Source organism: Cricetulus griseus (assembly GCF_003668045.3).
Source record: "Cricetulus griseus strain 17A/GY chromosome 1 unlocalized genomic scaffold, alternate assembly CriGri-PICRH-1.0 chr1_0, whole genome shotgun sequence".
Lineage (NCBI taxonomy): Eukaryota > Metazoa > Chordata > Mammalia > Rodentia > Cricetidae > Cricetulus > Cricetulus griseus.
In genome coordinates, this window is record NW_023276806.1 from 109,130,079 (window position 1) to 109,151,077 (window position 20,999).

At 38.2% G+C, this 20,999-nt stretch overlaps 1 protein-coding gene across 5 annotated transcripts in view; it reads right to left on the minus strand.

The window, feature by feature from the left end:
- Window positions 1-20,999, minus strand: part of Abhd18 (abhydrolase domain containing 18) — a 39,509-nt gene that overhangs the window by 6,295 nt on the left and 12,215 nt on the right. For 2 of the 5 annotated variants that reach the window (XM_027391937.2, XM_035451759.1), the window contains exons 2-9: window positions 20,659-20,766; window positions 19,743-19,827; window positions 15,988-16,088; window positions 9,981-10,059; window positions 9,795-9,879; window positions 6,895-6,922; window positions 3,146-3,284; window positions 428-517 (exon numbers count right to left, since the gene is read on the minus strand). In XM_027391937.2, coding sequence (XP_027247738.1) covers window positions 428-517; window positions 3,146-3,284; window positions 6,895-6,922; window positions 9,795-9,879; window positions 9,981-10,059; window positions 15,988-16,088; window positions 19,743-19,827; window positions 20,659-20,750 — 699 coding nt within the window. In that variant the 5' untranslated portion in view covers window positions 20,751-20,766. Of the gene's footprint in view, window positions 1-427; window positions 518-3,145; window positions 3,290-6,894; window positions 6,923-9,482; window positions 9,668-9,794; window positions 9,880-9,980; window positions 10,060-15,987; window positions 16,089-19,492; window positions 19,545-19,742; window positions 19,828-20,658; window positions 20,767-20,999 lie in introns of those variants that run through there. The other 3 variants (XM_027391938.2, XM_027391940.2, XM_027391939.2) reach the window with 3 other exon arrangements.

The window sequence follows — 20,999 nt, forward strand, 5'->3', positions numbered from 1 at the left end:
GGAATTTGATCAATAAGCAGCTTTTAACTGATGCAACTTTCCCTAAATGATAAGAGTGGGTCACTGTAGTCATACTGTTTATACAAGTCTGTGCTCTGCTTAACACTGAAATTCTGTCTCAACTTCTGGTATACTCAAGGCTGAGGGCATCTAAGCACTGACTACAGATTCTTAACTCTGATAGGCTCAGTGATGAGCAGCATTTTACCATTTGTTACAAGTGACTGCTAGAGGATTTAAGCATAAACCATTAGATTCGGCTGAGCAAGGACCCTTGGAAGGACCAGGTTTGTTTCATGTGCCTTTTCCTTTTGTTGATTTTCTGTCATATCCTTTTGCAGCAGTCACTAATCCTAGGAATGATTTTGGGAACCACCAAGATAATTTGATAAGCACATGTTATGAAATTTCAACTCAATCCAATTACCGTAGTGAAGACCCCAGATGCTGTGGACCAAGACAGGCATGGAATCAATGGCATGGGCTTAGGCCAGTTGGACACTGCTAAGGAGGCCATCTGTAATATGACAAAAGTAAATTTAGAGTTTCTATCCATTAATGTGAAAAATATGTAATACTAAAACATACTTTGTATAGTTGGGGGTGAGTGAGAGAAGACATGAGCATAAGGGCTGTAATACTTATAGAATGCCCTCAAGTTATGAATTCAACAACATATAACTTTCCTTCTAGGAAGCAAGAAACTATAAAGGCCTTATTTCAGTTTTTTGTTTTGTTTTGTCTTGTTTTTGAGATAGTCTTGCTGTGCACACAGGCTGCTTCTGCTTCACACTTGTGCTCCACTTCCCCCACCCCCTCACCCCCCATCTCTCTAGTATTGGGATTACAAGCATGCACTTGCCAAACCTGGCTCTGAGTAACATTTTGAAGTTTTTATCATTCAAATGATCATTTATAGTAAACTTCAAATCCATTTTTTAATATATAACACACACACACACACACACACACACACACTCCTAATGACAAATACATGTTATGTAATAAACCAGAGCACACTTCTGAAACTAACTGCGCTAAGTGCTTCATGGAAAAAAACAGTTCAGCAAGCAATTATGGTATAGTACTGTGGAAATGTACTGAGAGATGAAGTACAGTTTGCAGGTGAAGCTGGAACTCAAAAATGGGCTTCTGGTGGGAAGGAAGCCGTAAAGCTGTTGTTTGGCTAGATGATGGCACAAGGGGGCACTAGAGAGACATTAGTGCCTGACACAGATAGAGCCCTGTGAAGCAAGCTAGGAAGCACATTTTGAGCAGGAGGAAGCAAAAGTTTGACTCACATTCAAGTTATACCAGAGAGGAAAAACGTAAAGAAACCAGTCTGGGACTCAGATCAGTGTTTTGCTTAGCCCTTATCAGAGAGGCTTCTTCTTGAAGTAGATGAGAACTAACAGAAACCCACAACTGGACAATGTACAAGGAGTAGGAGGCTTTGAGCCAGGTGGTGGTGACACATGCCTTTAGTGGGGATGGGGGGCAGAGGCAGACAGATCTCTGAGTTCTAGGCCAGCCTGGTCTACATAGCAAGTTCCAGGATACCAGGTCTACACAGAGAAACCCCACCTCAAAAAACAAAACAAAACAAAAAACAGAAAAGAGGCTTTGGAAAACCTGGCCTTAAATGGGATGGTTACATCAAGCCTTTCCTCAGAGCTCAGGGGCCTATGCAGAGCAGAAGGAACCAAAGAGGGGGTAGAAAGATTGTTAAGAGCCAGGAGTGGTGAATGACTCAAATGGTTTGATAAACATATGAATTCAGAGACTGGCAGCACACACAGGGCCTGAACAGGTTCAAACCAGATTGGATACCAGCCCTGAGAGGGGGAAGATGACATGGGGATCCCATCCCTAACCTAACCAAGAAGCTGTCTGCAATTGGTACCCACTTTAAGGGTGAAAAAAAAATGAATCTCCTCCTAGGTCCTATGCACAGGAATAGATGGCCAACACAAAATAAATTCTTTTTTTTTTGTCTTATTGGTCTTAAGACAATTGTTCTTTGGTTTCCAATTATTTTTTGGGGGAAGGATTGTGTGTGTATATGCATTTCTTGGGATGTGTGTGTGTGTGTGTGTGTGTGTGTGTGTGTGTGTGTGTGTGTGTATTTGCTTGTTTGTTAAAGAAAAAGGGTGTGAATTGGATGGGTAGAGAGGTGGTGAGGATCTGGAAAGAGTTGAGAGAGGTAAAAAAAAAGTATGATCAGAATATATTATATGAAATTTTTTTCAGTAATAATACTAATAGCAATAATAAAGAATGAAAGAAAAGACTGGGCAGAGAGAAACCAATTAAGAGTCTGTTCAGTGTAATCTAGAAGACAAAGCACAGGTTAGTGGTACTGGGGATAGAGAAAGGTAATAAATGAAAAGTGAAAATCATCAAAATACATTCTATGCACAATAAAAAAACGTCACAATGAAACAATATACACTACAAAGATTAAAAAACACCTTCCAGTTCATTCATTCATTTCTCTCTCTTTCTCTTTCTCTTTCTCTCTCTCTCTCTCTCTCTCTCTCTCTCTCTCTCTAAGTATACAGTATTCTGCCTGCATGTATCCCTGCAGGTCAGAAGAGAGCACAAGATCTCATTCCAGATGGTTGTGAGCCACCATGTGATTGCTGGGAATTGAACTCAGAACCTTTGGAAGAGCAGCCCCTGAGCTATCTATCCAGCCCCTCATTTTTCTTCTGACCAGTAGCAAAAGTAAGAATATACTTTGAAAAGTTACATTTTTGTTATCAACTTTTTTATTTTTGTTTTTGAGACAGGGTTTCTCTGTGTAGCCCTGGCTGTCCTGAAACTCACTATGGATACCAGGCTAGCATTGAACTCAGAGATCTTCCTTGCCTTAGCCTCCAAAGGGCTGGGATTAAAGACATGCACAACCACTGTCTTGCTTTGTAATCAACTTTTAATAAAATATAATTCCAAAATCTGAGCTATACCTGGAGTTGTACAATATACACATGTCTACATAAATCACACAAAATAACATTACTTCATTATTAGAACTATTTTTACTTACTATTTTCACCAACATTAAATTCATGCCTCAAGTACACTTAAAATTACCCCTATTTACAAACACAATGGTAAGGAAATATAAGCTGAAAAGACTCACATGTCCTCCCATGGATATTCCAGTCATCCCGAGAGGTCCATAACCTTCCCTCTCCAGCCAGTGCAAGAGAGCTGCAGACTCCAGAATAAGAGCACCCCCCATCACAAATAGGTCAGACACATTTTTCAAGCTGGATCTTCTGGCCTCACAAAACAAAACAAAACAGAAGATGATTTATTTCATGTGTTTACATTTTTAATACTTTAAAAAGTTAATAAATAATTGTGTATTGGCATCTATTGCTTCATGTGCACATGTATGCATGCCATGGTATATGTAGAGGTCGGAAGACAACATTGTGGATGAAATCAGTTTTCTCCTTCCACCTTTATGTGGACTCCAGGGATTGAACTTAGGTTGTTAGGCTTGTGCAGCAGTTGATTTTACCAGTTCAATCATTTCACTGGCCCACAGTTACATTTTAGTGTTTTTTGTTTTGTTTGTTTTTTTCTTCTGAGATAGAGGCTTGCTATGTAGCTCAGGCTAGTAGTGAGCTCATATGTAGTCCATGGTGGCCTCAAATTTTAGATCTTCCTGCCTCTGCCTTGTAAGTGCTGAGATTTCAGATATATGCTACCATTCCTGACTTCAAAAACCTGTCTTAATCAATTATCAATTTAATCAATTTATTTTTGAGACTGGGCCTTTCTATATATACCAGATTGACCTTGAATTCCAGATCTGCTTTAGCTTAGTGCTGGGATTACAGTAGTACCATAAACCTGGCTAGATTAATTTAAACAAAAACCAACATATCTGAAATTTTCTAATGTTATTTATTTTTGACACAGGATCATGCTAAACACAGGATCATTCTGATCCACTAGCCTTTACTATACAGTGTTGGCATTACAGGTGGGCCACTGTGCCCCGTATCAGGGGAGTTCTTTTTTGTTGTTGTTGTTTTTTCGAGACAGGGTTTCTCTGTGTAGCTTTGGAGCCTATCCTGGCACTCGCTCAGGAGACCAGGCTGGCCTCGAACTCACAGAGATCCGCCTGCCTCTGCCTCCCGAGTGCTGGGATTAAAGGTGTGCGCCACCAACGCCCTGCTCAGGGGAGTTCTTATAAAGAGAAGCCTGCTTTCTGCAACTAGAGACTTAGAAGAAAGACAGTAGACATTAAACTCTGAGGTGGCTGAGGTTCTGATTTCAAACTGGTCATCTCTTCACAGAATTAATAAGTAGGCACCCAGTGAATAATCACTAAGTGAATCTGTGTACATTTTGACAAGAGTTCATTGGAATGCTGAAGCAGGAGCCAGGCTCAGCATGAGATCCACAGTGAAACTGTTTCAAAAATGCTAACAACAAACTGCTCTCCTCCATCAAAGTGGATCACATTCCATCAAAAACACCCCACATTGTTTCCCATCTTCAAGTCAGTTTTCCATATTTCACTACAAAATTTATTTTGATCTTGCATGGAAGTTACAAATTCTGAAGCTCTGCACCCTGTCACTCCTCAGTTGGTTCTTATCATGAGAGAGACTAGCACCAAATTCTGGACAAGTGATATAGTGGACCTGGTCCAACTGTTTCCTTCCTTTCTTCCTTCTTTCTTTCCTTCCTCTCTTTTGTAATCTTTGTTTACTCACTTTTGATGACAATAGACTTAAGATGACTTTTTTTAAAAGAGAGAGAAGCCAGACATGATGGTACACAACTATAATCGCATCTCTTTGGATTTGGAAGTTGAAGTAGGCCAGCTTGGACAACTTAGTGAAGTACCTCATTCAGTTTCCACCTCCCGACCCCAGCCAAAACAAACAAAAGTAGTAAATTGTGAATTAAAGACTTAAACTGCAAGCCATTTGTATTCCTGTTGAACTTTTTTTAAAGGCTGTGGATCAAACGCTGGGCCTTGTCTGCACTAAGCAAAGGTTCTACCACTGAACTCTAGCCCCATCCCAGACCAGTACATTTCTTGAGTACATAATATAAGAAACAATGTTTTTCTTTCTGCTCCCTCCCCACCCCCCACCTTTTTTGTTTGCTTGAGACAAGGTTTTTCTGTGTAGCCTGCCTGCTCCAGAACTCAGAGACTTGCCTGTCTCCTGAGTGCTGGGATTAAAGGTGTACACCATCATATTCAGCAGGAACAATGTTTTCTAAACATCATTCTAAAGATAATTCGGCATGGAAGAAATCATTAGTACCCATTATATAAATGAGTTAACTTGAACTAAAGAGGCCAGGTTCTATAATTAGTAAATGACAAGTTATCATTCCATCCCCAGTCTGTATGAGTCACGGTCTTTTTATTAACTCAGGTTGCTTCTAAATAAACTCTTTGGTTTTTAAGCGATTTATGGATAACGAAAACAGTTTCCTCTCCTATATTTGATTTCAGGGTTTGGCTCTAGACTGAAAATTCTTGAACTATTTAGTTTGGACTTTAACTTTCATGTAACTTCACAAAATTCATTCTAACCCATTTCTCATAAGCAAGGCACATGGATGCTGATCCAAAGCATATACTTCCTTCTGGAGAACCCTATCCCAACCCCTCTGGCTATTGCCACCTAACTGACATGGTGACTCTGCAAGAGGCTATTCCATTGTTTTGAGAAGTCAGCTGCTTCAGGATGGTGGGGAATGTGGTTAGACCAGTGGATTCCATGAGAAGAGGTTCACTGTCCCACTTCTTTTGGCTGTGAAGTGAGTTCCTTGGTCAAATGCAATGCAATGCTCAATGTGGAATACCAAGATAAGGCATTGTCTAAGTCCACAGATGACAGTTTTGGCAGAAGCATTATGTGCAGGAGAGGAAAATCCACAACCAGAGTAAGTATTCCAATGCGACAAAGCTTTGCCCTTTTCATGAAGGAAGGTCCAATTGGTTGAAGGTCCAATCTACCAACAGGTTGCTGGCTGGTCACCAGGAGAATGGTGCCATATGGGGATTCAGTGTTGGTTTCTGCTGTTGATAGATCTGGCACTCAGCAGCAGCTGTACCCTGGTCAGTCTTGATGAGTGAAAGTCCCTATTATTCCAATCCATTGATAACCTCCATCTCTGCTACCGTGATCACTTTATTCATGGATATACTAGGCAAACTCAGGGCTGGCTGGAAAAAGAGGCTAACTGTCAATAGACTAGATCATCCTATCTACTTGATTACTGAGTTCTTTTCTTAGCCAAACTCACCTTTTGATGAGCATTTACCCTCAAGATACAAGTATCTTGAAATCCTTTACCCATTTGGAAAAATTACCCCACATACTCCTTCCCCCAAATGTCTTTCTGACCAATGTTCCAATCACACTCCTTCCAAGTCTTTAAAAAAAAAATTAAAAGTACTTTTAAAAAGACAAAGTTTAAAGCCAGGAGAGGTGACTCAGAGGTTAAAAGCTCATACTGCTCTTGCAGAGGACTCAGATTTGGTTCCCAGCATTCATATTAGATGGCTCACAACCACCTGTAACTCCAGATCCAGTGGATCCAATGTTCTGGATCCTATGAACACCTATAGTCACATGCACATATCAACTTCCTGCCCAACACACACATACACAGCGATTTTTTTTTAAAAATGTACTTTAAAAATCTATTTTAAAAATAGATTTAAATTCTAAGTCTATCACCTTACTAGACATTAAAATGTAAAAATCAAGAATTAAAAATTAAGAATTAAAGTCAGTATTCTTACTAAGTTTTACAAGTCAACTAAAGAAATGTTTAACCTAAGACTACTAAACATTTGTCCTAAAGACTGCAGAAAAAGAGACAATGAAGGCAATAGATACTTACACTTGGTCCTTGGGCTTCCTGCAGCCATTTGAGAAGATGGGTCAAAGAGAAAGTATTAAAATAATTAAATAAACTCAGCTCAGAACATATTATTGAAGACAACAGTTAAATTTGAACACTCAAATAACTATTTCCTAGTTACTTCAAAAGCTGTTTAGAAGTCCTTACGTTTTTCAACTTAGCTATTTTCTTTTAATTTACATAGCTTTACTGAGATATAATCACAAACCAAATACACATTTTTGAAATTTATACATTGAAATACTCAGTATATTTACAAAGTTATATGATCTTTATTTTAGATTTAAAATAAAATTTATTGATATTTTTTTTTTCAAGACGGTTTCTCTGTGTAGCCCTGGCTGTCTAGGAACTCACTCTGTAGACCAGGCTGGCCTCAAACTCAGAGATCCACTTGCTCCTGCTTCCCAAGTGCTGGGATTAAAAGTGTGTGCCATTACTGCCCAGCTTATTGATATAATTTACATAAATGTTTATCTTAGAAATCTAGGAAATATAGAAAAGTATTGAAAACCACTTTATCTACAGACATTGACACTAACATTTTAAAAATTATTTCTAGTAGTTTTCCTTATGTGTCTTTTTTTGGTTATTGTTTGTTTGTTTGTTTTCTTTCCCATTCCACATGGTTTGAGTTTGTTTCTGTCTTGGTTTGGCACCAGGGATTTACCCACAACCTCATGCATTTGTTCTACCCCTGAGAGAACATGGTCTAATGTCTCACTTTTACATCATAAATACTTCTTTGCTTGTTTGTTTGTTTTTTTGAGACAGGGTTTCTCTGTATAACAGCCCTTGCTGTTCTGGAACTCACTCTGTAGACCAGGCTGGCCTGGAACTCACAGAGATCTGCCTGCCTCAGCCTCCCAAGTGCTGGGATTAAAGGCATGTGCCACCACTGCCTGGAACATCATAAATACTTTCATCTACAATTCCAAATACTGGCAGATCTAAGGACACAATAGCAGAAGCAATAAACAACACAACCAATAGTATGCACTCCAGTATTATGAACCAGGTTACTCAGTAGCTTTTCTCGGGTGCACATGTATTTCTATTGTCCATATAAGTAAAGACACATAAGCACACTTTTTATGTATAGTTTTTTCCTTTTGTTTTGTACTATGTTCTTAGAATAAATTTGCCAGACTTGGAAAAAAAAATCTGTCAAGAGATCTAAGAGTTTATTTTTCCTATATTTTCTCCTTTGTGGTACACAAAGGGATTGAATCCAGGAATTCACATAATAGGCCACTCTATCATCAAGCTACACCTTTGCCCAGATGTGAAATTGCGCTTACTCTCTCTCTCTCTGGAGACCAGAGGATACACTGGCATCTTTATCAACCAATGCCACCTTGGCCAATGAGCTTCTGGAATCCATATGTCTCTATCTCCCCAGTACTGGGGTTATGGATGAATGCTAATGTCTTACTCTTTTATTTGAGTTCAGGAGATCTAAATCTGGTTTTCAGTGTTTGTGTATAGGCACTTTGCTGATTGAGCTATCGCCCCAGGAAGATGTAAGATGTTTTAAGACTCCTAAAACATATATTCAAATTACTTTTGTATTGAGCTAAACTGATTTTCAGTTATTTGTAGTAAGTTCCCTTTCACAGTCGTTTTCCTAATACTGTGTTTATTATTTAAGAAACACTGGTAACTGTTGAACTTTGCATTTCTTTTATTACTAGAAATGTTGTACATCAGTTAATTTTCTTCTAGTATGAATAGTCTGATGTCATCTTGAAACTTATATTGTTCTAGACATCCACTTTTACTATAAATGCATTTGAAAAATGAATATTTCTTTAATAGCAAATATTTGATTTACTAAGTCCAGCATAATAACCTCAAGAAATACAAGTAAATCTATCATCATTATAAACAGGATTAAAATATTATGTTAAGCCTCACTATGAAGCCTAAGCTGGTTTGAACTCACAACCTTTCTGCTTCAATCTCCTGAGCACCTGGGATTATAGGAATATTCTACTAAATATGATATATCCTTTACTTCTTATTTTGAGACAGGGTAGTTCTTGCTGTCTTGGAAATTGCTATGTAGATCAGGCTAACCTCAAAGTCCAAGATGGGCCTGCATATGCCTCCCAAATGCTTGGATTAAAGGCATGCCACCATACCTGGCCTTTAAGTATGTTTTTGTTGTTGTTGTTTGTTTTTTGGCTAGGATTTTTGTAGCGCAGGCTGGCCTCAAACCAACTATGCATTGAAAGCTGGCCTTGAACTACTGATTCTTTTTGTTTTTTTTGTTTTTTGTTGTTTTTTTTTTTGGTTTTTTGAGACAGGGTTTCTCTGTGTAGCTTTGGAGCCTATCCTGGTACTCGCTCTGGAGACCAGGCTGGCCTCAAACTCACAGAGATCCTCCTGCCTCTGCCTCCCGAGTGCTGAGATTAAAGGCGTGTGCCACCAACACCTGGCTGATCCTTCTAATGCTACTTTTCATTACATTTCTTTTTAAAAAGCATACAATAATCTTCATTCTTGCTTTTTAAATATTTTTTGAACTGATAACTAGATTTAACTAGTTTTGAACAATTAGTTACCACTGGGGTTGGAGAGATGGCTCAGCAGTAGAGAGCACTGGATGTTCTTCTAGGGTACCTCTTCGAAGTACCGTACCACACAGCAGCTTACAACTGTAATATTAGTTCCAGGGGATCTGGTGCCCTCTTCTGGTCTCCACAAACACCAAGCACACAGACATACAAGCAGGCAAAAACCTCATGCACATATAATGAAATAAATCTTAAAAAAAAAAGCAAAAAAAAAGCACTACTGATAATTTTTTAAAGAGTAAAATATATGAATGATGAGATTAAAAAAAAAAAAACCTTTTAAGTATAACAAAAGGATATAATAAGGATTTTCTAGCAACAATGAAGCCATTCGGGCCTCCTTAATCATAGGACGAGCCATGAGAGTTCTGCGCCTCCAGTAATGCTAAGGAAAGAGATGACACACTTAGAATATAATAGGCAAGTGCTGAGGAGAAATGCTAAGGGTTTTCTAGGGTTGAAGCACTACGATATCAGAAGTCTTACATGGTCTCCTGTTCCAGCCAGATGAATGCACACAGGTCTGTATCTGCTGTTCCATTCCTTAGGCACAATAAATTGGAACCTATTAAAAGAATGAAATTTTCTTTAAACTATACATATATTTATAGTTACTTAATTTGTGGAGAGGGTCTTGTCATTATATAACTAAGGCTAGCCTGAAATTTCCTATGTAGCTCAGGTTGGACTCAAACTTGTGCTGTGATGACAGGTGTGACTCATCATGCCTGCCTCTAAACTTTCAATTTAAAAAGTATTATAATTAAATTCTTGCCCCGGGCAGTGGTGTACACGCCTTTAATCCCAGCACTCGGGAAGCAGAGGCAGAGGCAGATGGATCTCTGTGAGTTGGAGACCATCCTGGTCTACAGGAGACAGTCTCCAAAGCCACAGAGATAACCTGTCTCGAGAAACGAAACAAAAACCAAAAAAAAAAAAAAAATTCTTGCTCTTTCTCTAAAAGGATGGGCCAGTGGATTTACATTTACTTATTTTTTTGTGTTTATATGTAAGTGTGTAGGTGTGCCCTGAGGCATGTCAAAGGTCAGAGAAAAACTTGCAGTAGTTCTTTTCTTCTACCACATGAGCCCTAGGAAATGAAATTTGTTTGTCAGCCATAAAGCATCTCTATCTATTCAGCCATCTCAATGGCCTATAATTTAACTATCTGGAAGAAAACATTTAGAATTTTGACATTTAATTTGTAACTATGTCTAAAAGCTACAAGAATATTATAAATCTACTTTCTCTTAGGAACAAAAAAACATGAAAGCAGGAGGAAGACTCAGGAAGTTATGGATTTGGTGGGGTGAGGAAGAGAATGATAACAATGGGAGATAGAATGTTGCAAACAATACTGTTTATGAATGAAATTGTAAAAGGCTAAAAAATTAACAAATTTTTAAAAGGAAATTACTTATGATACCATAAATAGGGAGGAAACAACAAATGGGCTGTAGCCACAACAAACTTGTAGCACATTTTGGACATGGACTTATTTAATGTGATGTGGTGTTATCAAAGAAAACTAAATGACTGTAGATACAGCTAAGAAAGTAGATAAGCTAAGCATAGCATCTGCTTAGCAAATGCAAGGTCCTAGGTTCAGTCCCAAGTACCACAAAAATTTAAAAACTGTATATTCACATACTAAACATACATATATATGCACACATACATACACTTATAAAAAATAAAGAAACTAACGAAATGGCTCAGCAGTTAAGAGCACTTCCTGCTTTTCCAGAGGATCAAGTTCAGTCCCAGCAAGCATACACATCAGATTGGATAGTGGATAGCTCACACATACCAGGAACTCCAGCTCCAGGGGACCTGAAAACCTCCCCTGGCCTCCATTGGCAGCTACATAAACATGGCATACACTCACACAAACAAATACATAGACACATAAAAATTTTTTCAACAGTGAAGAAACTGAAAACTGATCTGAGGATATAGCTTAGAAGTAGGACATTTGCTTCCCTGGCATGTGCAAAGATCCAAGGTTCACCCTTTAATACTGCAAACTAATTATTTAAGAAAAGGAAAAGGAATCTAACAATCTGCATCAGGAAAGTAGTCTTCCTAGCATGAACTTTTATGTTTAGAATCAGATCTTCCTCATTCTTGCAATGGGTAGGAACAGCTTTCCTGTACTTAGTAAAAGTGAATTTACACGGTAGCACTCAAATCTTAAGCACTAAGAACTCAAAGTCAACATCAGTATACAGGAGAAATAAAACTTCACATACTGTCAAAATCCAAGCCAATCATCTATATAGTAAGCAACACAACCCCCCTTCAATATCACACTTAGAGAAAAAGACGTGTGTGAAGTAATACAGGTTATCAACAAAAAAATAAAGGCATTGAAAAGTTGATAAGACAAATTAAAACAAAAGGATTTAAAAAACAAAACAAACAAACAAACAAAACCCACTAGGATTCTCTACATAGCTCTGGCTAACATGGACTCACTACATAGACTAGGCTGGCTTTGAACTCAATGAGATACACTTGCCTCTGCCTCCCAAGTACTGGGATTAAAGCATGCACCACCACAACCAGGCAACAAAAGGATTTTTAAAATTCCATTATGATAGAATAGCTTGGTAGTTAAAGTTATTAAATTATATGATTGAAATGAGTAGCTTATGATGATATATTATTTATGATTTCTTAAAGCTTGATTTGGGATTCAGAAAAGCAAAGTCAGCTTCAAGCTATAGATATTAGGCAGTGGGTAATGCACACCTTTAATTCCAGCAGCCAGAAGCTAGGAGGTGGTGGTACACACCTTTCATTCAAAGCTCAGGATTAAGAGATAGAGGGATCTCTGTGAGTTCAAGGCCACAAGAGTGAATCAGTCTAAAAGAGAATTATAGCTCACACTTTTAACCCAGCACTAGAGGGGTATAAAAGACAGGAGCAAGTAGTCAGGAGGAGGCATTTATTCTCCAGCTATGCTTCGGAGAGGTTACAATCAAAGGGAGGCTTGGTGAGAGCTTGTGGAGACAGGATCAGCCCATTCAGCCTGAGGTAGAGGTAAGAAGTTAGTGGCCAGCTGCTTTGCTTTTCTGATCTTCAGCTTGAAGCTTAAAACCCAATATTAGTCTCTGGGTCTTTTATTTTCTGTGTGTGGATTTGGTGCCCAACGTTAAAATAGAAATTCATGAAAAAGCTGCTTTGAGGCCATTTTGGGCCCAGCCTGAGCAGCAGGCAGGACTCCCTCCTGAGTCCCTTCTGCCTGAGTCCCTGGGCCCAACCAACTAGGTTTTCTCCTTAAGTCTTTGAGCAAGTGTGGGATTTTTCAGTTGCAACTTTTTCAGTCTTCAGGTGCCACCCAAACTCGGGAGGCTTTCAGGCGTTTCATAGAGCCCCTCTCCCCTTGGGCTGACACTCAGCTCACAGCCACAAGTTAGTTCTCCCATTCAGAAGTGCTACACCTCACAGTTCACTGACATTGTGGGCAGATTTGGTAAATTAATTGAGAATTCTTTTTGTTTTGTTTTCAGCAAAACAAAGACTATAAATTTATTTCTATTTCCAATACCTCCTGTCACAGGATAATAAGCATTAAAATAGTGCAACTGAAGCAAAAAAACGAGTTACAGATGAGCACAACGTAGATTAAAACAGAATCTGTGTGTTTTGCATGTCTCTTAGTGAGCATGATTACAGATGAGCCATGCACTGAAACCATGGATAGTTCTAGTATATTTTAATAAAACAACTATAAAAAAATATGGAAGCCATGGCTTTATTCAGTCTAAGAAAGGGATTAGTTAGCTAAAAAAGTTTCCCCCCACACTAAAAAATAGAAAATACTATTAAAATAGAGAGAATTAGATCAGTCCATGATTACATACTCTGTGGTTTAAAAATGGAACATGAAATGATAATCAACTTAAACATAGTTGACATACTATTAATTGTCATTTTGATCATCTTTGTTGTTGTTTTGATAATTCTTGGTTTATCTCTAAAAAAGTTGGTTGATATGAGTGCTAAGATGCAGGTCTTAGAAAAACTTATTAAAACAGATTATAGAGATATTCAAACCAGACCGAGGAATTACATAGAGAGCCAAAATCAGCATTGCATTTTAAAGTTAAAAATGAAGACTCTAAGATCTTTTTATTTATTTATTATGCATACAACATTCTGCTTCTATTTATATCTGCACACCAGAAGAGGGCACTAGATCTTATTACAGATGGTTGTGAGCCACCATGTGGTTGCTGGGAATTGAATCAGGATCTCTAGAAGCAAAGTCAGTGCTCTTAACCTCTGAGCCATCTCTCCAGCCCCACTCTAAGATCTTAAGAGAACCACCTTTAATGTAGCCAGTAACCTTATATGAAGTGCCAAAAGAAGGAGATTCTTTAAGAGCTACTTAGAAGCCTGTAACAATGGTAAGATAAGGAAAATTCAAGGAAGTTGTAGTCTCTCACATGGCATCCATTCGCCATTTGTGAAGTGGATAATAAACATATGGTCTGTTTGTAATAGGGTTATCCCTGTAGATTGGATAGATTTGATTAAGGCTGTCCTAGAGCCTGGACCACAATTACAATGGGTTTCCTGGTTCAGAGAAGAGGCTAAGAATATTGAACAAAAGTCTAAAGCTAGAGGTAGAGATATCTCCCAAGATCAAATTCTTGGAGAAGGAAATTATGCTACTTTAGAAAGGCAGTGTCAATATCACGATCATTTCATGGGTTTAATCCATGAAGCAGCTTTTGAAAGCTTGGAACAGAATTGGAGAAGCAGGAAAGAAAACTGAATCATTTACAAGGCCCAAAGGAAGCATTCATGGACTTATTTATTTATTTTTATTTTTATTATTATTATTTTTCATGGACTTCTTACAAAGACTGTCATTAGCAATCATTCAAATGATATCAGATTCAGATACTAGAAAAACAATAATAGAAACAATGGCTTTTGAAAATACTAATGCCCAATGCAAATAGATAATTATGCCTTTAAAAGCAAAATCAGCACCTTTAGAGGATTAGATCTGAGACAAATTAATATTGAAGCTCATGGCTATGATGACGATACATGAATAGGAGAGGTGATTCCAAAAGGTTTAAAGAAAAATCGAAATGTCAAATGTTTTAATTGTGATAGACAAGGTCATCTGAAAAGGAATTGTAAACAGGGCATTTCTAGAAATAATCCTTTTTATAAAAATAATCCAAACAGAACATCCCTCCGTTCTGGATTATGCAAAAGGTGTGGAGAAGGCAGGTACAACCGACAACCGACACTGACATTCAGGTGGCCTAGTTTGGTCTTATGCAGGTTCCCCAGCTGTCAGACTGGAGTCAGTGAGCTCCCACTTGCTCAGGTCAGCTGTTTCTGTGGGTTTCCCCAACATGGTCTTGGCCCCTTTGCTCATATTATCTTTCCTCCCTCTCTACAACTGGTCTCCAGGAGTTCAACACAGGGCTTAGCTGTGAATCTCTGCATTTCCTTCCATCAGTTAATGGATGAGGGCTCTATGATGTCAATTAATGTAATCATCAGTCTGATTATAGGGGAAGGGCAGTTAAGGTAGTGACTTGAGACTTTCATGTGTATGAGTATTTACCCACATGTATGTCTAAGCATCATATGCATACAGTACTATGAAGATCAGAAGAGTGCATCAGATCCTTTAGGAGTGGAGTTACTGATAGTTTTGAGGAGCCATGTTGGTGCTGGAAATTAAACCTGGGTCCTGTGGAAGAGCAGTCAGTACTCTTAACCACTGACCCATCTCTCTAGCCCCAGAATCACAGAAATTAAAAAAAAATTACATTCATTTTTGTGCATAAGTGTTTGGCCTATATTAATGTCTTACACTAGGTTCATACAATGCCTTCAGAAGCCAGAAGAGAGCATTGGATCTGAGAGTTACAGAACTGGAGATACAGATGTTTGTGAGCCACCATGTGGGTGCTGGGAATTGAATCTGTTTCCTCTGAAGGAACAGCCATTGCTCAACTGTGAAGCCATCTCTACAGCCCCATCATCCCCATCATCAAAGACTTCTAAAAATGAAAATTTAGTGTGGAGGGGCACACATGTGAAAGTCAGAGGACAACTTGTGGGAATTCCTACCATTTGGGTCCTGGAAATTGTTCAGATAGCTTTATCCTCTAAGCTATCTCACTACCCCTCAAGTGAAGATATGAAAGGCAAATTCTCTTTACTCAGGGATGAGCAGAGCTAGCACATGACTAAAATCCTTTGGAAATGTTTCTATGTGACTATGTACATGTCTGGATTTTTATGAAAACAGTGTTGACTTCCTAAACTTCACAATGGACCTTATTTCCATGTCAGTAACAATATGCATGAGAGGGTAACTAATTTCCCAGTGTGGACAATTAGGACATCGTCCACACTGAGAGCACAAGCAGTACTTACATGTACTCAAGCTTCTTTGGACACATGCTGCTAGACTCAACTCACTAATATAGCTTGTTGAACAGATTCTTACCTTGCAATAACAGATTCAATTGGCATGATACCAGGCACATAGTGGGCCATGGGAGAAACAAAGTGTCCATCTAGGATCTTACAATCTGACTGTTCTTCAACCTAAAAGAAAAGAAAACCAAGGTGTATGCAAAGTAGACTAAGGTATCAGTCTATCATAGACTTTGTGATGATAAAAAATTCTATTCAAGGAAAAACTAACATTCTTTCTCAGTTCTTGAACTCGAGCCTCATTTTTACCAACAAGAACTGAGCTATATCCTTGGCACCAAAAACTTTTCCAGTGCTTACTATGTTTCCTTTCAGGCCCACTGTTTTTTTCCCACAGAAAGATATACTTTGGTTTGGTTTTTCTTCCTTTCCTTTCCTTCCTTCCTTTCTTTTCTGGTTTTTTGAGACAGGGTTTCTCGGAGCATCCTTGGCTATCCTGGAATTCACTCTGTAGACCAGGCTGGCCTCAAACTCATAGAGATCCCCCTGCCTCCATTTGTATTTACCTAACAGGGAACTGTCCATGCCTTTTTAAAGACAGTTTCTACTTACACATATTTGTTTTCCTTCTACTCTACAGTCTAGTTGGGAAATAACAAATTTAATTCACACACTGGCAGGCAATGTCTCAAAATAAACAAGTTAAAGGAATTCAGTACCATTCATTAGGGCTGGGAGTACAGTTTAGTATAGAGTGCACATGGCTATCAGGGAGATCTTAGGTTCAATTCTAGGTATCACAAAATCAAAAACAATCAAAAGCACTCAACAATATAAAAGCAATCAAAAGTACAATTTAGAAGCAGCAATAATTGGTGCAGTCTAAGTTGATATCAAGTATTCAGAGTGGTCTGATGTCACACTACCTGCCAGTACATTATGTAAGGAGAAAAGGGGATTTCTATCTGAAGTAAAGGCAATTTACAGGCAGCTATGGTAACAAATGTTTAAAATTACTATGGTTTTCAATCTGAGGCAGGAGCCTCACAAATTCAAAGCTAGCTTGGATTACATAGCAAGACCCTGTCTCAAAAATTTCAAACAAAAGACGCAATCTTGCTAACATTCAATACCTAAGCTTACTTCTCAAGAAGTTACTCTTTAAAATAAAAAAAAAACCTATTTCAGGTCAAAGGTTAAAATTAAAGTAGCAGGCATGTGCTACCACCACCGGGCTAAACCTGAACACCTCAGTTTCTGGTTTTTATCAGGGGGAAATCTTCTGATGAAGGAAATCTAAATATATCCAATAAACAACACAAAAAACAACAACAAAAAACAAAAATCCATCCATGTTAGTGGCTTCAATTCTTCAAATCCAGGATTGTGACTGTGAATTAACATTAGTAAATGGGTTTTCTTCCACACATCAGGCACTTTACCAATTGAACTATATTCCTAGTCCCTACCATTAAAAAAAAAAAACAAAAAACAAAAAAAAACCATAAAAAAAAACAAGATGGGTGTTTTGGGGCATGCACTCATGTGGATGACTGAATTCAAAGTCAGCTTAGTATGAAGAGTGAGTTCCAGGACCATGAGGGCTATACAGAGAAGCCCTGTCTCAAATAGGTTTAATAAGAAACAAATGAAAAAGAACTCTAAAGAGTAGGAGGGATTCAAATAAGCACTTGATTTTTATGTTGTTTACTATAGCTTAAGATGCCCTGGCCAGGTGTGATGGTGTACACCTTTAGTAGGCAGATTTCTGTGAGCTTAAGGCAAGCCTGGTCTACATAGTGAATTCTAGGCCAGCCAGAGCTACACAATGAGAGCCTGTCTCAAAACCAAAACTATTTCCTCATATATTTTAGAAAACTAAGTTGATAAAAGAAGCATCACAAACTAATATCTCACTAATTATCTAATACAGAGTATCCACAACTAATGTAAAAGGGTAAAAAAATTCAATAGGCGATGTCAGGTTGGCTGCAAAGGAATAAAAACATCTTAAGACAGATACAAAGTTACAAAGCACAGGGCAAGACACAACTCAGCAGATTTAATCAAATTGTTAAAAGGAGCAAAGGGGACTTGAAGATAGTTCAGCAGTTAAGAGTACCTATTGTTCTTGCAGAGGACCAGAGTTTAGACCCCAGCACCCATGCCAGGTGGCCCACCACTATAATTCCAGCTATACAGGATCCAAAACCTTCCTGCATCTTCAAACACACACACACACACACACACACACACACACACACACACACACACACACACACACACACACAACTTGTAAGTTCAATTTCCAGCAACTGCATGGTGGCTCACAACCATCTATAATGAGATTTGGTGCCCTCTTAAGGCATGCAGGCATACATGTAGGCAGAATACTATATACATAATAAATAAATCTTTAAAAAAAAAAACAAAAACGAATAAAACTTTCTAAAAAAAAATCAACAAAGGATTTGAAGAGACCTAACAATTGGCCTAACATAATAAGAATTTCAACATCATTCATATTAGGGAGACACAAGTCAAAAGACCAGAAATATTTATATTCAGATGGGGGGGAATACAATGAGAATCTGATCAAACTGGGATTCCTGTACAGTGCTGGTGAGTATATAAAATGATGTTGATACTTTGTTAAATAGCGTGGAGTTTTGCAAGGCTGCTCTATTTTTTGCAGCAAAGTGTCTCACTGACCTGGAGCTTGTAGTTTCTATTAGACTAACTGATCAGCAGTCCCCAAGATTTCTCTGTCTTTGGTTCTCCAGTGCTAGTGTTAAAGGAATCCACTTCTATGTCTGGCTTTCATGTGGGTACTGGGGATCTTAATCAGGTTCTCATGCTTGTATAATGAGAATTGTACCCACTAAGCCATCTTCTAAGCCTGAAAAAGCCTAAAAGTTTTTTTGGGGGTGCAGTGGGGGAATAGGGTCTCTGTGTAGCCTTAGCTACCCTTGAACTCCTAGAGACCCTCCCCTCTCTGCCACTCCAAAACAACCAAACCTAGCTAAAAGCCTAGCATTTTTTTTTTTTTTTTTCCAAGACAGGGTTTCTCTGTGTAGCCTTGGCTCGCCTGAAACTTTGTAGACCAGGCTAGTCTGGAATCACTGAGATCTGCCTGCCTCTGTCTCCCAAGTGCTAGGATTAAAGGCATGTGCTACCACCACCGGGCTAAACCTGAACACCTCAGTTTCTGGTTTTTATCAGGGGGAAATCTTCTGATGAAGGAAATCTAAATATATCCAATATATAAAAGATGCAAGTATACTTACTTCAGCCAAAGGTCAGGGATGGATTGGGAAACTCACCCTTTTATTTCCCTTCTCCTATAAAGTACTCAATCACACATACTTAAGATTTTACAGAAAAGCAGCTGATTGCTTATGAAACAAAACAATTTCAAAAATATTTTCTCCCTCTCTAAGTTCAGAGCATTTTCTTTCCAGCATTTTCTGAGCAATGTATTCTATTGTAGCTCCTAGTACTTCCTAATAGCTGCTTTTGCAAATAATGCCTGATGTGCTGATTCTCCAGGTAGATTACTTTCTTTTAATACTTACTAGTCTTCTTTAATATTCTTCTTTAATGTTGGAAAATTGAACCCTCAGGAGCCTAAGGATACAAAATGAAACTCAGAAAAATGCAGCCTAAATACCATGTATTCAGGCAAATGCTACACATATTACTTACGAGGAACATTATAAAAACGTGGTTGGGGTAGGATAGCATTCTTTAAATATGCACTAATACTCCATGGCACTGTCTCAGAGTGACTGCTACAGGACTTCAGCACTGTTAGTTCTTGCATACCTTATCAATGTGTACTGGATAGTCACTTGAAACCAGATTCTGGCACCTTTCTCGATTTCCAATCATCTTTCTGAATTCAAAGAGTCTATTAAAAGACAAAAAGGTTTTTTAAAATCACCCTTTATGTTAACCATTACACCTACTATGTTACAAGTGATGAACAGTGATTAAAATTAGCAAATTCAATTAAGAGGCCATGTTCAATTTAACCTTTATCACTGATAGGAAAGGGTACATCTTCTCTCTTTTAGAAACTGGAAATTTTTTTAAAAAAATATGAGAACCTAAAATGTTCAGAAGTAATGAACACATTTAGGATTCAAAATGAAAGGGGCCAATCTTGAAAATAATTTTTCTTAGATTTTCCCATGAGCTTCAGTATATTCCAGTTTCCCAGACACTGAAGAAAATCAGTGCCTGGAAACCAAACACAACTTCAACCAGCTTAGCAATAACTGACTCAAAAAAGAAAAAAAAAAAAGTTTGCACCCAAGTTATGATGTTATAAGTTAAAATGTAGTGAAATCACTAAAAGGATAAAAGGAAAAATTTTTTAAAAGTTCAATATTTAATTTCCTCAATAAGCCAATCTAGATTTGAAGCCCAAATATTTTATAACTGAAATAAATGTTTAGCTGTATATTAAAACAATAAATTCAATATAACCATTCATAGACTGGAGAGATGGGTCACTAATTAAGAGCACTTGTTGCTCTTGCAGATAACTCAGGTTTGGTCCCCAGAATCCACATGGTGACTTACAATCAGTCACAACTCCCATTTCCACAGGATCTGATTGCCCTCTTCTGACCTCTGAAGCATGATGCACACACATATGTGCAGGCAAGCACTCATACACACAAAATAAACAAACAGCTAAGCATTCATGAAACACACACACAGACACACACACTACCTCTTGAGATCTTCTGGCCTTCCCCATCCTCTGATGAAAAGTTTTGTGAGAAGAAGTCTCCGGTATAGAATATCTAACTTGCTTACACCCATGAGTGCCAAACAGCATCTAGAAGTAAAATTTAAAATGACTTCAAAATATTTTTACTTTTATTAAGGCAGCAGGTTAACTTCCTAACCATTTATTTGAATACCAGGTAAAATCAAAGACTGAAGAGTAAATCCTTGAATTTGTCCCTGTAAAAATACAATAGGACATGCTGGGCCATAGTGGGACACACCTCTTATCCCAGCACTTGGGAGGCAGAGGCAGGTAAATCTCTGCGAGTTCCAGGTCAGCCT